This window comes from Pezoporus occidentalis, unplaced genomic scaffold (assembly GCF_034315485.1).
Source record: "Pezoporus occidentalis ecotype Australia unplaced genomic scaffold, CSIRO_AGI_Poc_V1 ctg6, whole genome shotgun sequence".
Classification (NCBI taxonomy): domain Eukaryota; kingdom Metazoa; phylum Chordata; class Aves; order Psittaciformes; family Psittacidae; genus Pezoporus; species Pezoporus occidentalis.
In genome coordinates, this window is record NW_026915943.1 from 7,262,629 (window position 1) to 7,289,194 (window position 26,566).

A 26,566-nucleotide genomic window follows, 5' to 3' on the forward strand; every position below is an offset into this window, starting at 1 on the left:
TGCTTGCATTGGTTCACACACTTTTCTTAAAGGTGAGGTTTCTTTAGAAATGAGGTTGTCAAAATCTGCCATTCCCTACTTACCCGATGTGAAGCCGGAGTGAGAAGAGTGCTGGCCTGGTTAAAGCCATACAACATTCAAATCCTGCACTATGACAGAAAAAAAAAGTGGTTTCTTGATAAGTCCTGAGTCAGCAGCCACTGAATAAAGACTGTATATGAAAACAATGTGAAATAGAAGGCCAAATCTAGGAAACAGCTTAGTCTCTCCAGTTGCTGGAGGGTATGACTAAAGAGAAGAACCAGTGGCCAAAACTGCAGTAATGACTATGCATATGTTACTGCATGAAGGGCAGGGAGGTTTTGTTTTAAGCCAAAAAGAAGAAATAACCCACAACTCTCATCAAGTCAAAATTCATACGTGAACTGCCCCCAGAACATTGTTTTGTCTACTGGTCTATTAACCACAATGGAAGGAGAAAAACAAAACTCATAATACGGTCCACTACTTTGTTAGGACCATGTCTGAGCAGCCAGTTTCCTTATGAAGTGATACTAGTATTTTCCCAGTAAAGAGCTTCAGTTTGTTAGGCTTTTCAGAAATACTGGCACTACTTCTGATTTCTTGAGACTGTTATTTTGTTTGCAAATAAAGCAACATGGTCTTGCTTACATGGGATTTAGCATCTTTGAAACCAAGGCTGTAAAAGCTTTGCTGATACAATGAGGGAATCAGTTGCACAAGACATATCAGCCTACATGGTTTTATTTCAGTTTTGGACATGAAGCATTTGCAGCCTGTCTTTGAAATTGACACTACTGACATTATTCTTCCAGCAGCCTGTGAATTCTCCAGAAATACCCTTACTAATTTCAGCCGAGAAATTAATCTAAAGAATAGGAGTTAAATGTGGTGGAAGACTGTGAAGCAACTACAGATGATACAATCATTTGGTATTGATTTGGTACTTTAAAGAAGATTTAGGGAATGTATATTGCCATATTTTCTTTGTGATCATCTTCAATAAATTTTTTCCAATGATAAGAAGCTTGTTGGTTTTGTTGGCTGAAAACAAATTACTCCTTTAGCCAAAAGGAAATTATTCAAAGATTGTTTCTGAAACAGATAAGGAAGTTTTAACATAATATTAGGAAAATCACAAAAATCACCTTAGCCATCTAGATATTCAAGGCTTTGTCCTTACAGTTCAGCATAGTACCTAAGCATGTTATCAGATCAATTGGTGTGATAGGCAGCATTCATCAACCCTCACTTTTGGTTTTTGTGATATAGATTCATTATTATTTTCTACAATATCTTCTACCAAGGTACAATATCAAAATGTAATTTAACAAACCACACAGAACTTCACTTTGCTGCCGTCCTGTAAACTGCATTCCTCCAGGGTTTCAATATCACAACTGTCCATGTAAATTAAGTTTTATGGGTTTGCTACCAATTGAAAGCTCTGCAGATTATGATCTTGCTGTGTGACCTTCTCTTGAACCTGTTAAAATAATCAGGATTTTGATTCAAGACGAAAAACAAGATGAGTAGTTAGCTCCACACATTTTAGAGCGTGCCTTTTCCTCCATTTCATGTCAGTCCTCTGATTTTCATAAGTGAGAAGTTGAGCAGTCAGTCTTCCAATTATTTTTTTTTTTTTTTTTAGGGGGGTGAGGAGTGTGCTGGAATCAGTTTACAAAGAAAGTATGAAAAGCAAAACCTTCAAATGGATTCTCAAAGAAACTCAGACACCCACCCCTCAGATGTGGCAAGTGCAGATAAGAGTCCCCATGGACATCAACAGGAAGAAGCAGTTCAATCAAGAATAAAATACCCATAAATTCAACCAGGAAACTTTGTCTTCCCAAAATAACACTATAAAAATGTCTGTATAGAAAAATCCCATCAATCTGTCCATTATGCTTAGGACTACTTGGAAAAAAAAAGATAGTATTAACTTTACTTAAATTTTACCTTACTTGGAGTAGAATACCCAGTATGAGTCATCACTGATTGAACTGAGTGGACATGATGTGAAAGAAGTCAAGAATTCCTGACAATAAGATTTTAATAGACTTTCCAATAAAATACTATATTTCGAAATAAAAGCCTATACAGATAGCAATAGTAAACAAAAAATAAATACAAGTTAAAAATGAAATATAACATTTCAAGAATTCAGAAACTCTGCATATTTCCAAAACTAGGAGACATTTGAAATATTGGAATAATTAACTAAAAATGCCCTAACAGAACACTAGAAGTCTGTTTATACTTCTTATATTAACCTTTACTATTTCCTACGAAGGACAGTCATGTAAAGCAAGTATCTCGACAGAATTTTGGCATTCAGATACTCTGGAGATGGGAGACACACTTGGATGATATTCTGCTTTGACAAGCTTTCAATGTCTGCATGAGAAAACAAGGTTGGAACTAGAATTTCTGCATCTTCATAAAGATACATATTCAGACAGGCTACCAAGAAAGAACATCTGAAAGGTCTTCTACTATTCAGAAACCTAAGAACTGACATTTGTTACTCCTTTTCGCTTACCACATAAAAAGCAAACAAACAGAATGAGTACTGAGTTGCAAGCCTCAATACACTTTTCCTGATGTGTACATAATCAACAAGCCATTTGTTCTGCAATGAAAGCTGTTTGATATGTTGCCTCGAAAGCACTACAAGAAAGGCTGATAACATCCTTCATCATTTTAGAGGCAGCAAAGACCGCACATGCTCAGTGCAGTTATCACCTAGGAAACAAATGATTGCATCTTATTTTTGGCATAAGGCTGTAGGTGTACGAAAGATCTGAAACATGCTCCCACACAGTCCTGAACTCGTTCCTCATGATGCCAACAAGAGTAATGAGCTGAGCCGCTGGGAAGCACCTCCTAAGGGTAGCCAGAGAACCACCCACAAGCTCTAGACATGATGTCAGGGTTCCTCACTAAGTGAATTCCCTAGGAACACTCTGTTACGGGACAGTGTAATGCACAAGTCAGGCCAGGCAAACATAAGAGGTTCTCTGGGGCTGAAGATCTCCTCATAAAATCTGTGAGGCACCCAGAAGCAGCATGCAGCAAGATATAAAAGCATTCAAATGGATTTTAATGAAACAATTAATTTAAGTGCTCTTCAGATCTTGATGTAAATTGCCCCTGCATCGCAGCATTACAGAGGGTTGCTTAATAAATTGATAGATTTTAAGGCCAGAAGGGACCATTATGATCATCTAACCTGACTGCTTGCATAGTACAGGTCAGAGACTCTCACCCAGATATCCTGTAAGTAAAACCCATAACTGTGGATTAAGCAAGTGCATCTCTTCCCGAAAGCCTTCCAAACTTGATTTAAAGTCCTGAAATAATAGAGAACCTGTTGCAGTCCTAGATAAATTGTTTAATGGGGCATTATCATAGCTCTTAATGCTTTGCATCTTATTTTTAATCTTCAGTTTCCAAATTTATATCCGTCACCTTTTTTCATGCAAACCGATTGTAAAATAATTATGACCTACTTGGAAAGATCTTGGTTGTGAAATCTTGTGCAGGTTTGCTGACCACAAAGTATGTACATAGAATTGTCTTTCCATCTTTCTTTACTTCTCCCTGAAGAGCCACCTGTATAATGTTCTGAAGACAGAAAACCACTTCCTTACTTATGCTCAGTAGATCAGCATCGTCCTTTCCATCTGTTACATGTAAATATTTGCCATGAAAATGTAACTTTTGGAAAATAAACCCTTGGTTTGAGTTCAGTGTCATCGCACAAGATCTTCCTAAAAAAAGAAATGTCTGCAAAGCACTGTTAAGCATACATTTACATGGAAATGGATAGTTTACACTGCCTCTCCATACGAACATCTTTACTGCATAGTAACACAAAGTTGGCTAATTTCAAGAAAGAATAAGCTCCTGCAAGATTATTAATGCACTATATCTTCACTGTACCTCTTATTTCGCAGTTGCCTCCCTCTGTAGGCAAGCCCAGAGTGCAAAAAGATGCCTTATTCTAATCTTAACACACATACGTGCAACCTCATAGACAGCAGGAAATATCACTTGTGATTTATACTCAGAAAAGAAATGAGAATGACCTCTTCTAGAGAGCTGCACATTAAATGGAATCATATAAATGTGATGGGTAAATTTAAATATGACAGGGTAATATCGGTATGTACCATTTAACAACCTAGTCTGCCACCATTATGGTTTGCAGTGTTCATCTTATATGCACTGTGATGGTCCATCTGCTAGCTCTAAGATTTAGGTTTTTTTTTTGTCTGTACAGTGCCTGGCACAACAGGGTCCATGGTTAGGGGCACATGCATGTTACTATAGCAGGAATAAGAAATGCTAACCTTAGTCTACATCAGTGGGACTCAGTGCGCACATATGGTCTGTCCATATGGAGTTGATTTCAGGATGGGCTCCTTTATGTGCAGAACCTTATGGGTCCATCGATAAAAAGCTGAACTTTTCAATAAGGGAAATAAGCAGAGAAGCAAAAAGTGGAGCTGATAGCCAGAGGCCATAATATTCTTTTTCCTTTCAATTTTCACAAATTAAAAACAAAGAAAAAAACAGCCACCCAGAAATTAAAATCAAGACTGCCTAGATTTGAATTGCTCATTAATTCTGGATACCACTTTATGCCACACAATGCTAACACTATAACCAAGATATATGCTAATAGAATTAATAGATAAATGTTAGTATTTGGTTGGGGAGGGCTATTTCTGGTTTTGAGCAAAATAATGGATAGCTCTATTCCAGCCTGATAATGTTTACAGCTTATAGACTACTGCATGATAGGCTGAGGTTAAATGATCATCTAAAAATTCCATGTCCTGAGACATCTGTGAAACGATTTCATCTTTACAAAGGAGAATACACACAAACCAGTGTTAACTGTAACATTCATATTTCTGACATAATCAAATGCCTTTAAAGCTTGAGGATAACAACAAAGCTGAAATTAGCAAAGGGAATGTAGCAAGATGGAGCCTAAACAAGGATCAAGTGATAAGAAAGTAGAACACTTCTGGTGAATAAGCCACCACGTTGGAAGGTTCTGTCTATTGAAAACAGCTTGACCTCCCTCCAAAACACCTGTATTTGCAAAAACTCTTCAGAGAGGCTATACAGCATGCTTGCTGGCAATCCTGTTACTTCAGTGCTAGCTCTGTAATGAAAGATACTAAAAGTAAAGATCAAAGATGGCATTTTTACTTGGACAATAATAACTTCTTATGGTGTAAATGATACAGGACTGATAACTAGAGCTCCATAGATTAATTTGAAGAGGCATAGATGTCTGTAATAGATCACAGCTAAACTAACTCTCTGTGGCTTTTATTAGCATCACTGAATTTCTGTATGTGGCCAAGTGAAGGGCAGACTCCAGAAGTCCCAAGCTAGGACTGTATTTATTCCTATAACTGCAGGCATTTGTTCATCTTTATCCAGTGAAGTCACTGTTTACAGCAACCTGTGCTATCCGCCTTGCTTTTTTCTTTTTTTAAATATAGTTATGTTAAGACTATGTTAGACTGAAAACAAGTCACACATTCTTTATTCCCCACTCAGATTTTCTTTCTAGTGCCTTTTCTGAAAGTTACTTAGTGGGGTTATTCTGGAGCTTCTTTTGCATGCAGCTTTAGAAAAATATCACTTTTTGGGTACAACAACTCCAGAACTGGCCACTTTCTTCTTATCACAAGGCCGATCTTTATTCCATAGAGCCTACATCTTTATTCCATAGAGGCGCTTGCATGGGATACTAACAAGGGGGAGGGCGTAGAAGACACTACATATTTTGCATGTATGCGCGTTGTAATAAATTCAGGAGTTCTTCAATTTCTTATTTAGTTTTATAGTTTTAATATTTAATCTCTTGTTGACTTTCTGCTTTTGTAAAGGAGACAGATTGCAAAATGACTCCTCTACAGTAGCCAGACTCCTAATATGTATTAAATGAAATGATCTATTACACAGGCCACAATACTTTAAGACTGAAAGTGTCACTTTGTAATTAAAGTGTCAGAACAGCTGGGAAGATTTATAAGGGTGATATAATGAAATTATTATTCTGAGGTTTGCCTGTTTCTTGTAAATTTTGTCTGCTACTAGCATGTGTGTTAGCCATGTGGTATTTACAGCTTGGGCTCTCAAAGCATAGTTTCAGGGATTATTGTATGAAAAATTAATGTATAAATCTTTGAAAATCAGATTAGCAGGATAAAATAATAAGAACATTGTCAAAATAAGAATAACAGCCTGCCTTTTCAATGTGTTAATTCTATTTTGCAGGGTTCTGAAGACATAGCACAGGTTTAAATGTGCTATGCCTTACACATAACGCCTGCCATGTGTAGATTCATCTCATCCAAGGGAGTCCTTCTGAAAAGCATAAGCTAGAAGCACTGAGGACATGGCCAAGCAGAGGAAATGTGAGTTCACAATGGTGCTTCAAAGTCACACAGGTAAATAAATTGAGCCTGGATCACTGTCTTAAAGGTTTTCAGGCTCTTCTGTGAACCAGCCTTTCATGCAGCAGAACCAGTTCAACCTAGATGTAAACATGACATTTAACCTATGTTGGTATCACAATATACTTCCAGATGCTTTTCTAACATTGAGCATATTTTTCACTATTTGTGAACATGATTTGTTTTTGTGACTAATAAAACTACTATGAGCTTATTTGGATCTTGTTTCAGATCAGGACTCTTGTTTAGGTATTGCTGCACGCAGCTTGACACAGGAAATAGGTGTCTAAACTTCTTCCACTTCCACTTCTGAAAACGTAGGGCAGGAGACACTTGTCTAAATATAGATACCTGCTGACATCCAAGATGCAATGGGACATTGGGGACCGCACCAGGCTGGAAGAACAACATGAGGGAGACTTGCACCTTTCTGGTTTCTGAGGTGGGACACTGTTGAGCCATCCTCAGAAGGCACTAGGTGTCTACACTTTAGAGCCCGTATCCTGCTCCTAGTCAGCATGTCTGGTGGCATCCAGAATCTCACATGTAGATTCCTACAGCCTTATTCAGTTGCTCAGATAAATGGCATCTAGAAACTTTGGAGATGCCTAAGGCTATTTCACCAGTTTTCTAGGTGTCTTGTCTAGATCATGTTGGTCTTTCTCATGCTATATCTTCTAGGCTTCACCTGAAATGGCTCTATCTCACCTGTGACACTTCCACAGAGACACCTGCTTACAGGTATCTAAACTTATACTTCTCAACTTCCCAAAGAGTGAATTAGTTTCATCTTTTGCTTTTCATGAGGCGACAAAAAGCCTTTACATTCTAAAAACAAACATTGAAAGCAAATAAAGCTAGATTAATCTAAAATTTAGCAATTTACAAAACATTTTGCATGTGAGTATTTCTCACGTGTGTGCGTATTTTTTCTGAAGCCAGATTGTGTGTCTTTAGCTCTTTGAACAGACATTTAAAAGGAAACAAGCAATTTTTTAATTAATACAGGTTTGATCATTCCAAACCAGACTCAAATTCAGCTTGAATTCAACCTAAAGCAGAAGAGGAAATTAGGATAAATGAAGATTTACTCTGAGCAATTTCAATGAAATACAGACATCTTTTTTAAACATGGCATTTCAGGCTAAATTTCAATAAACTAAAATAAAACAAAAAAATTTAAACCTTTTGATAAATCATGTAGCAAACGCAAATTTTAATGAAGGGTTTGCAATTTTTTTTTTTTTTGAGAAAAAGGCTTTTTTTTGATCTACAGTGACTTTTTTCCTCTTCAGAAAAATGGAAGAAGAAAACTATACTGAATAAAACTATGACTGTTATTATCCGAATCCAAAACTCAATACGTATTAAAGCAGGATCAAGAATGATGATCCTCAGTCTTCTTTATATTGCTCTGTTTTCAAATGAGACTGTTTCTCCTTGCCCCATTTTGTCATCAATCCCCCATTCTCTATCCCCATAAAATATGTGCAGTAATACTAAGCAAACTCTGAAAATTTAACAGTTCTATGTTTTAAAAATTGGCAGTTATCTCCCACATCCCCACGAAGTATATAGGAGCTGCAAAATCCTTCTCAAAATTCCTGATTACTCAGTTCTTTAAAAAGAGATATTTTTTTAGTGTTATGACTAGGCATCTTTTTTTCACGTGCTGTTCAATGAAAATTACCTATTTTCATTTACACAATATTTATGACAACCAGCATGACATAGTCTATGTCTTTCAAACTTTAATACTTTCTCTTAATACCCTATTTCACATTTTTTACGATATTAAAATTTGCAATTTTTTTTGACATGTTTTTATTTCTGCCAAAAATAATTTTTATACATATTTTTCAAGAGATTGTAAAAAACTTTTGGTTAATAAAAAGCTCTATATACACCCTAGAGTTGATTTATAAAAGAAACAAACCCTCTGAAAGATTCTGTTCTAATGGTTTATTAAAAGACTAGTTTCCAAGTTTCTCGGGATTTTTTCTTCATCTTTCACAGTTATATTTTAAGTTAATTGGTTGTTTCTCAGTGGGGAGCTAGGCTGGGAAGTACAGATTATCCTGTAGATGTGTCTACTATATGTGATATATAATACACAATAATATGTTTAGCAATATATTTATATATACAAATGTAAACTTGCTGCAGACTCTCTTTATAGTAAATAGTAAGAAACAAATGCTTACAGCATGGAATTCAGATCATTTTGAGGTTGATGTCTAAAAAGGCCATATAGATTGCAACTAAAATTGTCCACTTCTCTCTCCTGATTATAAAAACCTGGAGTGACATACTCAGATGCATATTCCTGAAGTGTTTTTTTTTTACTTAGTAGCTTTTTAAAGTGAAAAGGTTTTCAACAAGGAAATACCCCTAAATTTGGAGCATTCAAAATCATTAGCCTTTAAGGAAAAAAAAATTGAATTGTGCCTTGTTATCAAAAAGGAAGGGAGAGAAGCTGAGGAATAAAAAATAACATGCTGGAAGAATTTTCCTATAGAATTCAGCCTGAAAACCTTCAGCTGTAATTCTCAACAAGGAAAAGACTTGAAATCAGCCCAGGCATGAATTTCAGCTTGGCGTGCTCTGAGATATGCTTTCTGTTTGTGGTTTCCATAGTAATTGCATTCTGAAGTCAACATATGTATAGCCTCCTTTAGTCAGAATGGGATATTTTATTCTAAATCATTGTACTTTACGTCTTCAGTAATATTTTTTTCTAGAAAAGGAGAAACACTCCATGTCATGTATTTGCTTATATACCTGGTAACATTGAATTTTTCTTTCCATTTGTAGAAAATGTACTGTTCACTGTTAGAAGGAAAGGTTACTTATCTCTTAATATTGTTTAATATTTCAGAAAGTTGCCTAGAAGTATTGTAAATATTACAAAGCAACTGATACAGCAGTATAGGTGATAACTCACATTTAAAAAATAGAGCATTTATCTAGCCTATTCCTTTGTAGAATGAATGTAAACTTATCAGTACAGCTGAAAAAATCCATAAGCAAGTTCATTGTTGTGATAGATGCCTTTGGCAACTCAATCAGCAACTCATTCAGGGTTGTTTTTATTCCTGTTGCTTTTAAGAAATAGGAAAATGTTTCAGTGAAGCTGAATAAAAAGCAGTGCAATACTGGTGGGCAGCATATGGCATCTCTGCTGAGTTCAAGACTTACACTGGTGAGGCAATGTTTGGTTAAATGCAAGGTTAAAATTGCCTTTCTTACATCTCACCCTGCTGCAGTTGTCTGCATCTGAGCTGGTCACCTTGGCTTTTCTTTGTTCTAATGGAGAGAAATGAGCACGTTCTGACAGTGATTAAACTGAACTATTTTGGTCATCTATTTTAGGGTGAAGTGGCTGCCTTCATGAGCTGCTGGCATTTCCTCTGAAGGAAACCCACTGTTACTAGTTCAGGCTGGACAGCTGAAGTTAGGGCAGATGAGTTCCAGTTGGACTTCCATTCATTTGTATTTACTCATTTATCACACCTGCTATATAAAGCTCTGCATGCGATATCCACTCTTTCTTTACCGGCAGGAAGCAGCACAGCAAGTATACCACAATTTTTCAACCATGAATCAATATCGGTATGTTTAAATTGTACATAAAAGAATAAATAAAGATGCAATTTATCAATTGTCAAATATAAAAACCTTGAATAATTAAGATGAAACATCCAGCATCAACCACAACTTACCTAATTTTAGATTTCTACAATGTAGATGTTGTTCAGGTGAGTAACCTTAGCACCCATAATAATAAATGTAAAGGAATAAATACTTCATTTAGACTATTTTAGGTATTTTCTTTGCTTTAGTGTGAGGTAGTTTAGACCTGTGGTTAAAATCACAGAATCACAGAGCCACAGAAACACAAAATGGTTTGAGGTTGGAAGGGACCTCTGTAGGTCATCCTGTCCAACTCACCTGCTCAAGCAGGGTCACCTAGAGCCAGTAGCTCAGGACCATGCTACCAAGAGATAACGTCCTTAAACTGTGCCAAAGGACATTTAGCTTGGACATTAGGAAATCATTGTCCTTGGAAGTATTCAAAACCTATGTAGAAGAGGCCCTAGTAGTGAAATGGTTTAGTGGTGGCCTTGCAGTGCTGGGATAAAGGTTGGACTTGATGATCGTACAGGTCTTTTCCAACCTAGTTGATTCTATGATTCTATATCCACATGTATTTTGAATGTCATTAAGGATGAAGAGTGCACAGCTTCCCTGGGTAACCTCTGCCAGTGCTCAGTCACCTTCACAATGAAAAAATGTTTCCTGATGTTCGGGCAGCATTTCCTGTGTTTTAGTTTGCTCCATTGCTCCTGGCCCTGAAACTGGGCACCACTGCAAAAGGCCTGGCTCTGTTTGTTTTTGTATTATCCCTGCAGGTACTTATATACATTGATGAGATCCTCCTGAGCCTTCTCCAGGCCATACAATCTCAGCATTCTCAGCCTTTCTTTACAGGAAAGATACAAAGTCCCTTCATCATCTTCTTTGGCCTTTGCTGAGCTGTCTCCTTTATGTCCATGTCCTTCTTGTATATGAGGAGCGGCTAACTGGACACGAGACTCCATGTATGGCTTCACTAGTGATCAGTAGAAGGGAAGGATCCTCCAGCAACTTCTCTCCAGTAACTCTAAGCTTCAGTAACTGTAAGACTCTCTTCAAGACTTGTATATCAGTCCAGATGAACAGCTTAGATTCAAGTAGTTGCATTTGATTAGAAGAATTTAACAGGTAGGGTGGGATCTTCATTGTCAACAATGAAGTTTATCTATACCCTTTTCCTTGGAAGATTTTTTTCTTCATCATATTTCAGTTCATCAGCAAGGAGAAGAACAACTGGTTCTCCTGCACATAAAACAAAGATAACTTATTGTCTGAATAAAGAGTGAGAGATATGTGCTGGAAAAGTTGCAAGTTCATGTTTGACATGAACTTAGCTTAACTCTCAAGCTGAACTAAATGAGGAGATGGCGAAACTGGCAACAGTACTGCAATTAGCTCTCTTCTGCTTTATGTTCGTGAATATGTAGTTTTGTTTTTGTTGTTATCTTTGCAACAAATTCTCAAACATATTAAAAATGGGCTTTGCGTAGCATTGGCAGAGGCTGCTTTCTCTCTCACAACCTAATTTTTTCACCTGTGAATAAAGGCAAAATACCTAATTATGTGACCCAATACATTAATCATTTCCAGTTCTGTGGGTGACATAAAGTATTTAAAGCCCAAGATGTTCCACACAGAAACATGTTGATAACACTGAAATCAATTAGGTGCAAGGACATATTAATATTGTGGTGTGCATGCTAGCATTTTAGTGGCTATTAACTTTTTTCTTGTTCTATTCATGTAAATAAGTCCATTAATAATTTAGTTGATACAAACTCTGAAAAATACCCCATTAACACATAAGCAACTCCCCTGCAGAGCACCAGTCACCCAAACAGTAAGGCTGGAGTCTATTTCAAGCACTGAAATAGAAAATGAAATATTTGCCCCTATGAAATGAAAACATTCCCAAAAGTAGAGCAGAATTGACACTTCTAGTTCTGGAAGATCCTAAAATATCAGACCTAGAAAACTTGAGACATCACTCTATATAGAAAAGCTACAGGCAAATGTTTATAGAAATTTCTTAGCTTTGTATGTTCTCCGTGGGGGAATCTGATACCATCAGCTCATGGCATTGAGGCAGTGTATGCTTTCAAGCATGAAGTGCAAAATAAGAATAAAATACTGAAAAAATAGACTCCTCAAGATAGAATTCATACAAAAGAGGCTGAAGTCCATCTGTCTCTTCATTACTATTTGCTCAGTTTTGGCATAAGGAGCAATTAAGGTTAACTATATGCACATTGTCAGTAATTTTCATACTATAACCCACTTTCAGTACTTTTAGTAGTGTCCTCACCCCTCCTTAGTAATGAAGCCATCTTTGGCCATGCTGGTAGGCACATGCTGTCAGGATTCCTGATATTGCCCCACAGTTTGCACACAATTAAAAGCATTTTACTTAACGTAACATTAAAAGCAGCTTTATGAGTTGGTTTTTTTTGTAAGTGGAAGACCCAGTTCAAGATAAACTTAGCTGTATTTAATGCCAAAACATTAAAATTTACTAACATATACAAAGCTTCGTCTAGCAAAACCTTAGTTGTTTCTGACACTGAATTTATTTTAAAGTGTAACAGTTCATTGTTGTTGGTGTGTAAGTCCAAATCTCTCTAAATACCCAAGTTTGCATCAGTGCACACTGCTAAAATTTCACTGTCAATGAAACAACATCCTATTACCATACACCACCACTTCGTACCAGCTTGTTTTCCCAAACCAATACACAAAATAGAACCTGTGCATTTATAATGTAGACAAATGTTCCTTGTAGGGAGATGGCACATTGTGCCTATTGTATCTGAACACAGGCAGGTGGGTGACAAAAAGATCCTGGCATAAACATTAGGATTTTACTATTTTTATGTGTTCTTTTAAGAATGTAAGTAATGGTATAAAGTTCCCCTTGGGAATTCATTCTGAAGTCTTTGCTTCTTCTACCTCCCAGGTGATCTGCCAAATCACTGCTCTCAGAACTCAGTCAGTCCTTCACAGTTTCTGAAATTAGCCATTCCACTCAAGACTTCATGTTTTTACTGGATTTGTTTCTCTGAAAAAAAACATATTTTGTCAAAAGTAATAATAAAATTGCTTAGGCCAAGTCTATCTTGTGTGACTGTGGATGATTTAAGGTTAATTTAAACATTCTAATCACAAGAATCTCTTCCACTTATATCAGCAATACTAAATGTATTTCTTCTTAAATAAACCTCTTTAATTTATCTTAGTTAATAACTTAGTACCCTGCACAACTGATACATCATTTGCTTTCCAAATAAAGTGTTTTTGATTTATTCTACACATATGTTATCTGGTTTGGGGAGAAGAAAGGACACCCAGAAACATACTTGACCATTCACTGCTTTCATTTAGGGTTCAGAGACTTCTGGAGCCAGAAAGGTTTTATTCATACTGAACAGGCCTTAATAATTTTCACTTTCTGAATCTGTCAAGTCATTTTTGAGCTTATGGATATTTTCAACTACAACATTTCAACTGCGAGAACATGTAGCTTAACTACGACTTTTAGGAAGAAAAAGCTCTTTTTGTTTATTTCAAACATCCTGCATTTTAACGGCAAAAGGTAAAGAGAAAAATGACAAAAATAATTCATAATTCAACTTCTCTGTGTTATTCAAAACTGTCAGCTATTATCAGAATCATTTCACATTACTTTGGAAGGATTTTTTTTCCCTTCATTTTCCCAGATGCTTAATGGCTTACCAAGACATTTTGTTCTTTATTCAGAGAGTTTGCAGTGTGAGAAACTGAGTTTCCTATCTGGTGTTTTCACTGAAGTGAAATTGAATGTCAAGGTCTTATTTATATATTTATTTAGCTATGGATTAATTAGTGAAGTTCTGCAGAGAAAGTAAAATTCTATACAGTTTAATTCTTCATTACAGTCATTATTTTGAAGGGGGGTGGAATTGGAGACTACGTCTAATATTTGAGTCTTTTGTGCAGTTGGGCCTTTGAGTACTGACAGACAGTTATGGAAGGTTAATAAGATTTTTTTTTGAATTCTAAACAATGTATGTCTTTTTCCCTTATCTTTCATATGCTGTAGAGAGGTTTAAATTAATAGAAACATGAGTGGAGCTGTTATAATTGCCTGCTTTATTATCTGCATTTTCTCCCTGCAATGATCTGGGACTGAAGAACTGCATGATCTTCTCTGCTCTGCCGAGTGAAGGAAGCAAAAGGAAGACATTTGTCATTCTCCCACAGGCGTATTGGACTTGCAGGTCGTCTCTTTCTTGCCCATTGTAGCACAGGAGGCTCTTGCTTGAAAATCTTGCAATAATAAGCAGATATGCAGGTAACAGTCTGGGAGACTAGGGAGCATTCTCTTATCACAGCTTTAATTCTTCCACTGTCTCTCATAGAAAGTATATATTGTAGTCTCCATCAGACTAGTTTTATCAGATTTGTTCCTTCCATCAAAGTTACCAAGACAAGAGGGTTTCAGGCAAAGCAGAAGCTGTGGCCTTTAAGAACTCATTAGTCATGGGTTTAAGGCATTCTCTAAGGTATCTGAAAGTCTAGCCAGTCAAGCTGCTTTTCAAACCCAAAGGAGGCAAAGTTTACTGTAGGTTAGTATAGTATTCAGGGGAAAAAATATGAATGCAACATATGAGACTAATTTCTTCTGTACATGTATTTTTCTGCTAAAGCTAGCCAGATTTAATCACATTTTGATTTTTTTTTTTTGTTTTTAAAGTATATGCTGTAGATATTAAAAAAGTCAGCATCTTTTTCCACCCACAAAGTTTTTACTTACCTCAGCAACTCTCTGGGATGTGGTTTAGAATCATAGAATCATACAATAGTTAAGGTTGGAAAGGACCTTAAGATTGCTCAGTTCCAACCCCCCTGCCGTGGGCAGGGACACCTCACTAAACAATCTCACCCAAGGCTCTGTCCAACCTGGCCTTGAACACTGCCACGGATGGAACATTCATATGTTCCCTGGGCAACCCATTCCAGTGCCTCACCACCCTTACAGTGAAGAACTTCTTCCTTATATCTAACCTGAACTTCACCTGTTTAAGTTTTAACCCATTACCTCTCCTCCTGTCACTACAGTCCCTAAGGAAGAGTCCCTCACCAGCACCCCTATAGGCCCCCTTCAGATACTGGAAGGCTGCTATGAGATCTCCACGCAGCCTTCTCTTCTCCAGGCTGAACAGCCCCAACTTCCTCAGCCTGTCTTCATATGTGAGGTGCTCCAGTCCCCTGATCATCCTCGTGGCCCTTCTCTGGACTTGTTCCAACAGTTCCATGACCTTTTTATGTTGAGGACACCAGAACTGCACACAATACTCCAGGTGAGGTCTCAGGAGAGCAGAGTAGAGGGGCAGGATCACCTCCTTCAACCTGCTGGTCACGCTCCTTTTGATGCAGCCCAGGATACAGTTGGCTTTCTGGGCTGTGAGCGCACACTGAAGCCGGCTCATGTTCATTTTCTCATCAACCAACACCCCCAAGTCCTTCTCTGCAGGGCTGCTCTGAATCTCTTCTCTGCCCAGCCTGTAGCTGTGCCTGGGATTGCTCCGACCCAGCTGTAGGACCTTGGACTTGGCATGGTTAAACTTCATGGGGTTGGCATCAGCCCACTTCACAAGCGTGTCAAGGTCCCTCTGGATGGCATTCCTTCCCTCCAGCGTATCAACCGAACCACACACCTTGGTGTCATCGGCAAACTTGCTGAGGGCGCACTCAATCCCACTGTCCGTGTCAGTGACAAAGATGTTGAACAAGACCGGTCCCAACACCAATCCCTGAGGACACCACTCGTTACTGGTCTCCAGATGGACATTGAGCCATTCACCACAACTCTTTGTGTGTGGCCATCCAGCCAGTTCTTTATCAACCAAGTGGGCATCAGAATAATTGTATCATCCTTATCACCATTTTTGACTATTCAAAGAAGTTTTGGTGGTACAGTGAAAGGATCGATTTATGACTAAAACAATGTTTGTTTACAATTAAGAGAAAAGTATGTATATGAACTGCTTGCCTGATGCACAGGTGCCACTTCCATCTATAAACAAAGGCAAGGTTTCATAGAAGCCCAGATTCCCTTGTCTCAGAAAGGATTATATGAGATGACCTCAGCCTCAGAACATCCCAGCTGGTTTAGATACACATACGTGTCCCAAATGATTCTCTCATTTGTTTCCTAGATTCAGGTTTTGACACTGCAAATCCATGTTTGTCTTGCCCCCAGGAGCTGCTGAGACCTGCTCTGTGCTAATTGTCACTCTCATGGTTTTTAATGCACTATTCAATTATCTGTTTTTCAAAGTGTGTGTGCACACACAAAACCAACACTCAGGTAATAGGAGTTTTTATTATTCTTCTGTGTCTCTGCTGACCTGGATAACTGGAGCAGGACAAGTTTGTGAGACTGGCTTAGAGGCATTCTTTAGACACAGCTGTTTCTGAAGAGGAGCCAAGCATGGTGGCCAGCCCCAAAGGAAGGTTCCCCTCAGTCAACCTGCAGAGAGTTAAGTTTATCAGAGGATACTGGAAAGCAGGAGGAAGATTATAGTTTTTTAGCTGCAACAGAAAGACTCCACATAGAATCATAGAATCAACTAGGTTGGAAAAGACAACTTTAAGATCAAGTCCAACCATTACATCAGGACTGCCAAGACCACCACTAAACGATGTCACTGAGAGCCTCATCTACATGGTTTGTTAACACTTTCAGGGATAGTGATTCCACCACTGCCCTGGGCAACCTATTCCAATGCCTGACCACCCTTTTGGTGAAGAAATTGTTCCTAATGTCCAATCTAAACCTCCACTGGTGCAGCTTGAGGCCATTACCTCCTGTCCTTCCACTTGTTACTTAGGAGAAGAGACCGATCCCCACCTCACTTAATCCTCCTTTCAGGTAGTTGTAGGGAGAAATAAGGTCCCCCTTGAGCCTTCGTCTATCCCTGAGCTGCTCCTCATAAGACTTGTAACCTTAACCCTTCACCATCTTGCAGTTGATTGAGACACAGCTGTGGGGTACCTGATGCAAGGGCAAAGGATGCAGCTTAGCAAAATGGGTGAGCCAGTCCAAGATACCTCCAACAGAGCAAAAGCTGGCCTTGCCTTTCCCTTAGTTGCTTCCACCACTAGTTTTGCATGACTTAGAGTGCTTGTCTGACCTCAGCAGGCCAGTTCCCCTTGGGAAATAAGAAGATCATTAACCCAGAAAAAAAAATAAATGAACAGTTTCCTCTTAGGATGCTGAAAAACTTTGTGCTTTCAGCCTCAGTGAACTGTTAGATGAGACAGGGTTTTCCTGAACTAGAATGCTATTATCCACCTGGTTAAACTTGGGCCCTAGTCTATCATCAAGGATAAACTCATGTATCAGCCACCCACTAGAAAAAATTGTATAATCTTTTTCTTCTGAAAGTTGATAGGAAAGCAGTCAGACCCACTTACCAACATTTTCACTCTGCCCAGCATGCGCCAAAAAGAGAGAAGCCAGGCTGCCTTTCAGCAAAGAGCTGAAAGCAGAGGTAAAGAGTAAGTGGAGTGTAAAATAACTATTGAAAATATTGCTTCAGCATCCCACTTAGGTGCTGTCCTGTCATCAAGACTGATAGATATTAGATAAGTTTTGTGTCACCTGCAGCAAACCCCAAATCATGTAGATTATAAATCAATATGTCAGTAACTTTCACATAATCTTCAGTCTATAACAGGGGAAAACCATCTTTGTCTTCTGCTGCTGTTTCTATACTTCTATTGCTCTGATTGCACCAGCACCTCTTCTGCCTTGCTTTGGACTGCAGATCAGTAACTATTTCTTATTCCTAGATGTGTCTCTGACTTTAGTCCATGTTTTCAGACCAGTTTGAATACCTATTTTCTGGTGCACTGAGTCTGTCTCTTGGGCTATCAGGTTAAAAATAATATGGTCGCCACATAATAAAAATGCTGATCCAGCAAAATTCACTGGTTCAAAGATGTTAAAATGGATAGATTAAATTTGTGACAGAAGACTTTATGACAGATCAAATATCACGTGTCCACACCTTGATGTTTTTGCTAGAACAGGTATTTCTTCCCTTTGCATCCTCTACAAAACCCACTAATAAATAACACTGGCCTTGTGTTCCCTGACTGAACAACGCAGAGACTGCGGATTCATACGTGGGACAGGTTACATTAGGATCAGGAAGAGGGATAATCTGCTAAAGATTCATAACTGTGATAACACAACTTTAACCTGAGAAACCAGCTAGACCTGTAAATTCTTTCTGCAAACGGTCAGGGCTAAGGCTGGCCAGGGTGACAGGAGTGTTTTTAATTGCTGCACAAGCCGAGATTACCTGAACCTCACTCTGAATTTCAGACTGGGGGTCCAACATCCCACTCATAGCCGAATATGCTCACGGTTACATCTATTAGACCATCATCTGTGTAGACTGCATATTAGGTATGCTGGTCCTGAGTTAAAAGTTAGTTACAGAGTACAGAGTAATTTCTGAGGCTGGGTTTGTCATCCTTTCATACATTCAAATGGGTGTTTAAGCCTTATCTTCAAATATTATACCAAAAAGTGTTTGTCTTAGGCTAAAAAGCTTTAAGAATTTCTAGTCTGCTTCTTAGAAAAGAGCTTTGATTAGTATGACTGAACTTACTGAAACTCTTACTTTCTAATCAGAAACTTGATATTTTTTTTCTACTTAAGGATAAATGTTGATTATAAATAAAAAGTGAGTATTTTCCTCTCCTTTCCATGGTATTTATTTAACTGCTTAGCTGCTTCATGGCTCTTAAGCAGGGCTCTTCTCAAACTTCCCCTTCCCATTGATCAGTAACAAGGCGATGGATTTTTCGTTCTGATTTTGAAAACAACGTAGTATCTATCACGTGTCATCATCCTGTTTTCTTTCTCCAGGGATCCAGGAGACAGATTTGGCTCACTGTCAAACCACAGAGGAGTCCAATAGCTCCATCTGGCACACAGGTCATGGGGCAAAGGAAAGAAATTGGTGTTTTGTCCTTCTGCTACCTGCAATGTGAGCTCAGGAAAACATCTGAAACCAGGTGCCTTATGCAGTGCATAAGGATGGTGATGCTGAAAAGTAAGGAACATGTAAGGATCAGGGAGTGCAGTCCGAGCCTACTGGTTTGTCAGACTGAATTGCCTGGCTGGTTAATAGACTATATTTCCTTCCATTTGTCAGTGTTTTCTCATTGCCAAAAGGTTTGTGTACTTACCCACTCCAAATAAACATACTTTTTTCTCTTTTTTTCTCTTTGGAAAGAATTTTTCTTTCCACTGGAACTGATCAGCACTGACTTTTTTCATCCAGCTTTTGTTTCTTCACTGTGTTATACCTGTCTTTTAAAACAATTGCAATTTAAAATTATTCTCTATTTTCCCACCCCAGATTTAATTTTTTTCTCCCCACTCAACATAGACAACTGGACCTTAAAATACACACAGGATTCCTAAAAGTGCACAAGTCATATTGAGATATATTCGCTTCATGGTATCCCATGCTTGACCTCATGCTCACCAACACGGAAGGGCTTGTTGGAAATGTGACTCTCCAGGGCAGCCTTGGATGCAGCTATCATGAGATGCTCAAATTTGAGATCCTCAGGACAGTGAGAAGAGCATGCAGCAAGCCCACTGCCCTGGACTTCAAAAGAGCAGACTTTGGCCTCTTCAGGAACCTGCTTAGGAAGGTTCCATGGGATACAGCCCTAGAGGGCAGGGGGGCCCAAGACTGTTGGTTGATATTCAAGTATCACCTGCTGCAAGCTCAGGAGTGTTGCATCCCAAACAGGAGGAAGTGCAGCAGGAGGGCCAGGAGACCTCCTTGGATGGATAAGGAGCTCCTGAGGAAAATTCAGTTGCAAAAAGAGGCTTATAATAAGTGGAAGCAAGGACAGGTGGCCTGGGAAGAGTACAGGGATGTTGTCCGGGAAGCTAGGGACCAGGTTAGGAAAGCTAAGGCCCAGTTAGAATTAAACTTAGCTAGAGGTATTAAAGATAACAGGAAGGGATTCTACAGGTACATAGCAAATAAAAAACAGACTAGGGAGAATGTAGGGCCCCTGAGGAAGCTCTCGGGAGAACTGGCTACACAGGATTTGGAGAAGGCTGAGGTTCTGAATGACTTCTTTGCCCTGGTCTTCACTGGCAAAGGCTCTGACCAAACCACCCAAGTCTTGGAAGGCAGATGCAGGGACTGTGAGAATGAAGACCTTGTGCCCACTGTAGGAGAGGAACTGGTCCGAGACCATCTTAAAAATCTGAACGTGCACAAGTACATGGGCCCTGATGAGATCCATCCACGGGTCCTGAAGGAGCTGGTGAATGAAGTTGCGAAGCCACTGGCCATCATATTTGAGAAATCATGGCAGTCAGGTGAAGTTCCTGATGACTGGAAAAAGGGAAATATAACCCCCATTTTCAAGAAGGGGAAAATGGATGACCCGGGGAATTACAGAGCAGTCAGTCTCACCTCTGTGTCTGGCAAAATCTTGGAGCAGATTCTCCTGGAAGGCATGCTAGGGCACATGAAAATCAACAAGGTGCTTGGTGACAGCCAGCATGGCTTCACTAAGGGGAAATCCTGCCTGACCAATTTGGTGGCCTTCTATGATGGGGCTACAGAACTGATGGACAGGGGTAGAGCAGTTGATGTCATCTACCTGGACTTGTGCAAAGCATGCGACACTGTCCCACACGACATCCGTATCTCTAAATTGGAGAGACACCAATTTGATGGATGGACCACTCGGTGGATAAAGAAATGGGTGGATGGCCGCACACAAAGAGTTGTGGTCAATGCCTCAATGTCCGGCTGGAGACCAGTAATGAGTGGTGTCCCTCAGGGATCATTCTTGTTCAACATCTTTGTTGCTGACATGGACAGTGGGATTGAGTGCGCCCTCAGCAAATTTGCCGATGACACCAAGCTGTGTGGTTCCGTTGATACCCTGGAGGGAAGGAATGCCATCCAGAGGGACCTTGACACGCTTGTGAGCTGGGCTGATGCCAACCTCATGAAGTTTAACCATGCCAAGTGCAAGGTCCTACAGCCAGGTCAGAGCAATCCCAGGCACAGCTACAGGTTGGGCAGAGAAAAGATTCAGAGCAGCCCTGCAGAGAAGGACTTGGGGGTGTTGGTTGATGAGAAAATGAACATGAGCCAGCTTCAGTGTGCACTTGCAGCCCAGAAAGCCAACTGTATCCTGGTCTGCATCAAAAGGAGTATGACCAGCAGGTCAAAGGAGGTGATCCTGCCCCTCTACTCTGCTCTTGTGAGACCTCACCTGGAGTATTGTGTGCAGTTCTGGTGTCCTCAACATAAAAAGGACATGGAACTGTTGGAACACGTCCAGAGAAGGGCCACGAGGATGATCAGGGGACTGGAGCACCTCACATATGAAGACAGGCTGAGAAAGTTGGGGCTGTTTAGCCGGGAGAAGAGAAGGCTGCGTGGAGACCTCATAGCAGCCTTCCAGCACCTGAAGGGGGCCTATAGGGATACTGGAGAGGGACTCTTCTTTAGAGACTGTAGTGACAGGACAAGGGGTAATGGGTTCAAACTTAAACAGGGGAAGTTTAGACTGGATATAAGGAGGAAATTCTTTCCTGTTAGGGTGGTGAGGCACTGGAATAGTTGCCCAGGGAGGTTGTGAATGCTCCAACCCTGGCAGTGTTCAAGGCCAAGTTGGACGAGGCCTTGTGTGATATGATTTAGGGTGAGGTGTCCCTGCCCATGGCAGTGGGGTTGAAACTAGATGATCTTAAGGTTCTTTCCAACCCTAACAATTCTATGATTCTATGATTCTATCATTTCACTATCAGAGTTTTTTAAAACCTATTAGTATTACTTGAGTTATTTTTATGAGGTAAAAAGAACCCCCATTCAATGTCATTGTTTTTCATTTGAATTGTTTCTTTTCTTTGTCCATAACAGCATCAGATCACCACAGGCTGTGGCTACATGAATTTTGGTTTAGTATTGCAACATAGTGCTGAAAATCTGATCCTAACACTGCAAAGAAGCCAGCACATGAACTTTAAGAAGACATCTCACTACTCTGTGTTTGGAGTTTTTAACTTCCAGTAACTATTGACATCTCTATAAAGCACTTAAGGACCTTGTAATGAAAACACAAATTAGATTTTAAATACTGTCATTACTCTGCTAGTCTACTAGCCTGAAACCAATACTTTGATGTACTTGTAAACTTTAAGGTGGAGTTAAGATTTAGGGATATCAGGCAGAGCCCAATCTTATGTTGAAGGTTGCCTTTACAAGACCCAACTGTGAAGTGATTCCTGTTCATTTATGCTTGGTAATCAAATAAAGTTGGATCTGGCCACCAACCCCCTGTCTTTCAAGTTCTTGGATAAAGTGGTGTGCCTTAGCCATGTTGATCTTATGGTCCACGTAGTATTTCTGTACCTTAAAGAAGTAAGTCTTGACCCATACTCATAAGCGTGTGAACCTAGATGTGAGAAATGGGTGTCCCAGAGCACATAGCAAGATGATGCCTACCAACTGGCAGAACGCAAGGGAAAGAGCTCTCAGTCAAAAAGACTAAATTCAACTTACACACAAACTTCATGTGGATACAATGGCTTTTGTATATAGGCAATGAAATAAAGAGTACTTGATTGAAGTACAAAAGAGCTGGGAATTCCCATGAGGTCTTTTTAATGAAGATATTTTTGTGCAGATGCAGTACGTAGGGTATGACTGTCTCATGCTTTGGTGATTCTACAGTCAGTCAGGCATGGGAACAGGAACAGATATTTTCTTACTTTTCTAATGCTTATGGCTGTTGATATATGGAAAGTTCGATTACCTAACTATTATCTGAATCACTGTCTTATTCAAAACAGGACTTTGTTCAATAGTAGGTCAAGAAGGGTGTGTGTTGCTCCTCAGTCACATTCCTCATTCAAAGCTTCTCATTCATACTGTTTAACAGAGGATTCCATTGTTAACTGCTTGCTTCTGAAACTTGCCATATGACAACTGTCAAAGCTCAGATTCTTATTTTATAACATTGATCATAAAGTTTCATTTGAATATAAAAATAGGGTATTGAATGTGTTTGTGGGTATGACTATCTGCCTAAATATATATTTGAGGTCTTTTCTGGTTTGCTCTGAGGCTCTACCTCAAGCCTTTCCCAATCCCTATAGCTTTTCGTTAAAAATTAAAGAATATGTATCATTTTCCTCACATGCAGTAGTTTTGCACTAGACTCCATGAGCAGAACAGTAAACAAAATAAATTGCAAAGGTTTCCAAAACAACCAGGCACAGAGAAAATAAATCAAACAAGCAGCATTTCCATGATGAAATCTGCTTTACAAGCCTAACCTGGAGACCAGGGGAATCAGTCAAACAACAGTAAACATCAACCTGTGGTTAGAAATATTCTTTGAAAAAGCAACTCCTTTTCCTTTGCCCTTCTTGCTTCCAGCTTCCCCATCGCAGGCTCCCTGGCAGTGGGATTTGGGGATAATCGCCTGGAATACCTGAGGCGTAGAAGCCAACAGGATTAAAGCGCCTCGTGCTCCTCAGCACAGTCATGTGATGAACTGCTGATCCCAGCAGAAGGCATTGTTTCCCAGGGAAGTTCTCACTTCATTTGCCTATAAGTTGTTCTTGCCCTGCTGAGATTTTACCTAAGCATAAGGAAATGTTGTTTTTAGTAAATGATGTTTTTAGTAAAAAAAGAATAAAACCAGTAGAACCACTCTCACTATTAACAGTGCTACTAAAGAAAATCATGGATAGTTCACATTCAATCTGTTCAGCAGTAAAACAACTACTGTCTTTTTGCTTCAAGGGGCAGCTTCAAAGAATATGTAACTTCTAACACTACCCGTGCAGCTCAATTAGCTCTCATCAAGCTAATGTATAAGAAGAAAATGCTGGGTGGTCTGGAGGCTGCCCAGTAACATATTCAGTACAAAACACAGATAGGATGCTTGCAGACTGCTCAGTGGGACTAAAACAGGAGTCAAGGTTTGCCTTCCAGGTACAGAGACAGTTGCCTAAAGTGCTTTCTGCAAACATATTGGAAGATTGTCTGTATTTCCCACAGAACTGCAGAGAAGTTCTGGGGCAGATTTTGGTGGGCCATTACCTGCCAAATTGCTATGACTTCTAGGGAAACAAAAAGTTGGATTTTTCCTCCTGAAAAGTTCATTACTTTCCTTGTGAAGTTACTTTGCCATATGCCAGCTTCCACTGAAATACAAAAATGCCAAGCCAACCCATTTATTCTGCTTCTGCCCTATGTTCACACTTAATCTGACCACATTTTATGATCACTTCCTCTTAAAAAAACAGAAAGTTTACCCCCAAATTGTTTATTTTCTCAGTTTCAAGTTCACTGTGCTTATTTAACTGATCGGATCTTTCAGGGTCTTTTCTTAAACCACCGCTTACTCTACAGCATATGATCAAACAAGGAATGTGAAGAGCTGACAACTATTTCTGTGTCCAAAGTTTAATTTTACTTCCTCTCCAATTGTCAGAGGAAAGCAATCATGTGTTAGGCAGGAGGTGAAAGTTTATAATAAGTGCCTGTATTTCAGAACTCATAAGGGGTGGGGAAAAAGTCACTTGGCTTTCACCCAGAACATGTGATAATCAGATTAACCCCAAAGTGTATTTTGTGTGTACATTCATCGAGGGTAGGTATGGGGAAGGACATTGGGGGGTGCACTGTCGAAGTAATCAGCAGTGAAGCGTTCCTGGTAGAGGGGAGGAATTTCTTTCACACCCAGGACTTTGGAGGGGTCAGAGAGAGCACTCCATGCACTGAAGCATAACACCAATGCTCTCCCACTGCTCTGTGAGGATGCTGCTGTTTGCCATGGGATTTCTGCTAGTCATCCTTCAGCCATGCAGTGGGCAGTTCCCCAGAGCCTGTGCGAACACAGAGAGCTTGCTGAGGAAGGAGTGCTGTCCCCCCTGGGATGGAGATGGGTCCCCTTGTGGGGAGCTTTCCAGCAGAGGGTTCTGCCAGAACATCCTTCTCTCGCAGGCTCCACTGGGACCGCAGTTCCCTTTCTCAGGAGTGGATGACAGAGAGGACTGGCCCTCTGTATTTTACAACAGGACATGTAAATGCGAAGGCAACTTCATGGGATTCAACTGTGGGGAGTGCAAGTTTGGTTTCTCAGGACTCAACTGCACTGAAAGGCGACTGAGAACAAGAAGAAACATCTTCCAGCTCACCACCAGTGAGAAGGACAGGTTTCTTGCCTACCTTAACTTGGCAAAGAACACCCCTAGCCAGGACTATGTTATTGCCACTGGTACATATATTCAAATGAACAATGGCTCCAACCCCATGTTCAGAAACATCAACGTGTATGATCTCTTTGTGTGGATGCATTATTATGCATCTCGAGACACACTCTTAGGTGGGTCTAATGTGTGGCGAGACATTGATTTTGCCCATGAAGCCCCTGGCTTTCTGCCTTGGCATCGTGTCTTCCTGCTGTTGTGGGAACGTGAGATACAGAAGATAACAGGTGATGAGAACTTCACCATCCCCTACTGGGACTGGAGAGATGCAGAGGACTGTGTGGTATGCACTGATGAATACATGGGAGGCAGACATCCCACCAACCCTAATTTACTCAGCCCAGCATCATTTTTCTCCTCGTGGCAGGTAAGGACAGGCAAAGGGGAAGGGGAAGGGGAAGGGAATTATTCTACCTGATGTGAGGCACGTAAGCAATGTGTACAGGCTGGGAGCTTACAGAATCACAGAATCAATTGTTAGTGTTGGAAGAGACTTTAGAGATCATCTAGTCCAATGACCCTACAGCCTAGAACATATCCAGGTGGGTTTTGAACGTCTCCAGAGGGAGAGACTCCACAACCCTCTTGAGCTTAGCCATGCTGCCTTTCCTTAGACATTCCTGGAGAGAAAATAAGCACTACCACAGAGAGAAAATTGGTTTGTATGTGAACTTAATCTTCATTTAGAGCTGTTAATTCGTTTCTTTGTCTATTCTCTCCAGGACTGTAGGATTTAGGCTGCTTAATAAGGAACCTGAAGTTAAAGTGGAAGGAGGAAAGTAAAGCCTTTGAGTCCAAACGTGGACTTCAGCAGGCTAAACAGGCTTGGGGCTGCTGTGGCAGTCAGGTGAGAAAAAGCAAGATTTATGTACATAAATTGCTAGGATACAGCCATTGTAAGCTGATCGGTGACTGAATGATGGAGATAAAAGCAAGAAAGTTTTCAGGCACTCTGCTCTTTTCACAGTGCTTTCCTCCATCCAAGAGTTAAAAGCTATCAATTCAAGCTAATCTGCTTTCAATTTAAAACAAATAAACAAAGGAATAAAACAAATCTTTAGCACACAGAAGACGCATCTGTGTAATTCACATCAGTAGT

At 39.7% G+C, this 26,566-nt stretch overlaps 1 protein-coding gene across 1 annotated transcript in view; it reads left to right on the forward strand.

Moving 5' to 3' along the window:
- The first annotated feature begins 24,882 nt into the window (after window positions 1–24,882).
- Window positions 24,883–26,566, forward strand: part of TYR (tyrosinase) — a 51,283-nt gene continuing 49,599 nt past the window's right edge. Inside the window, exon 1 of the mRNA XM_062639231.1 lies at window positions 24,883–25,834. Within this exon, the coding sequence (XP_062495215.1) occupies window positions 24,992–25,834 (843 nt within the window). The 5' untranslated portion in view covers window positions 24,883–24,991. The remainder of the gene's footprint in view (window positions 25,835–26,566) is intronic.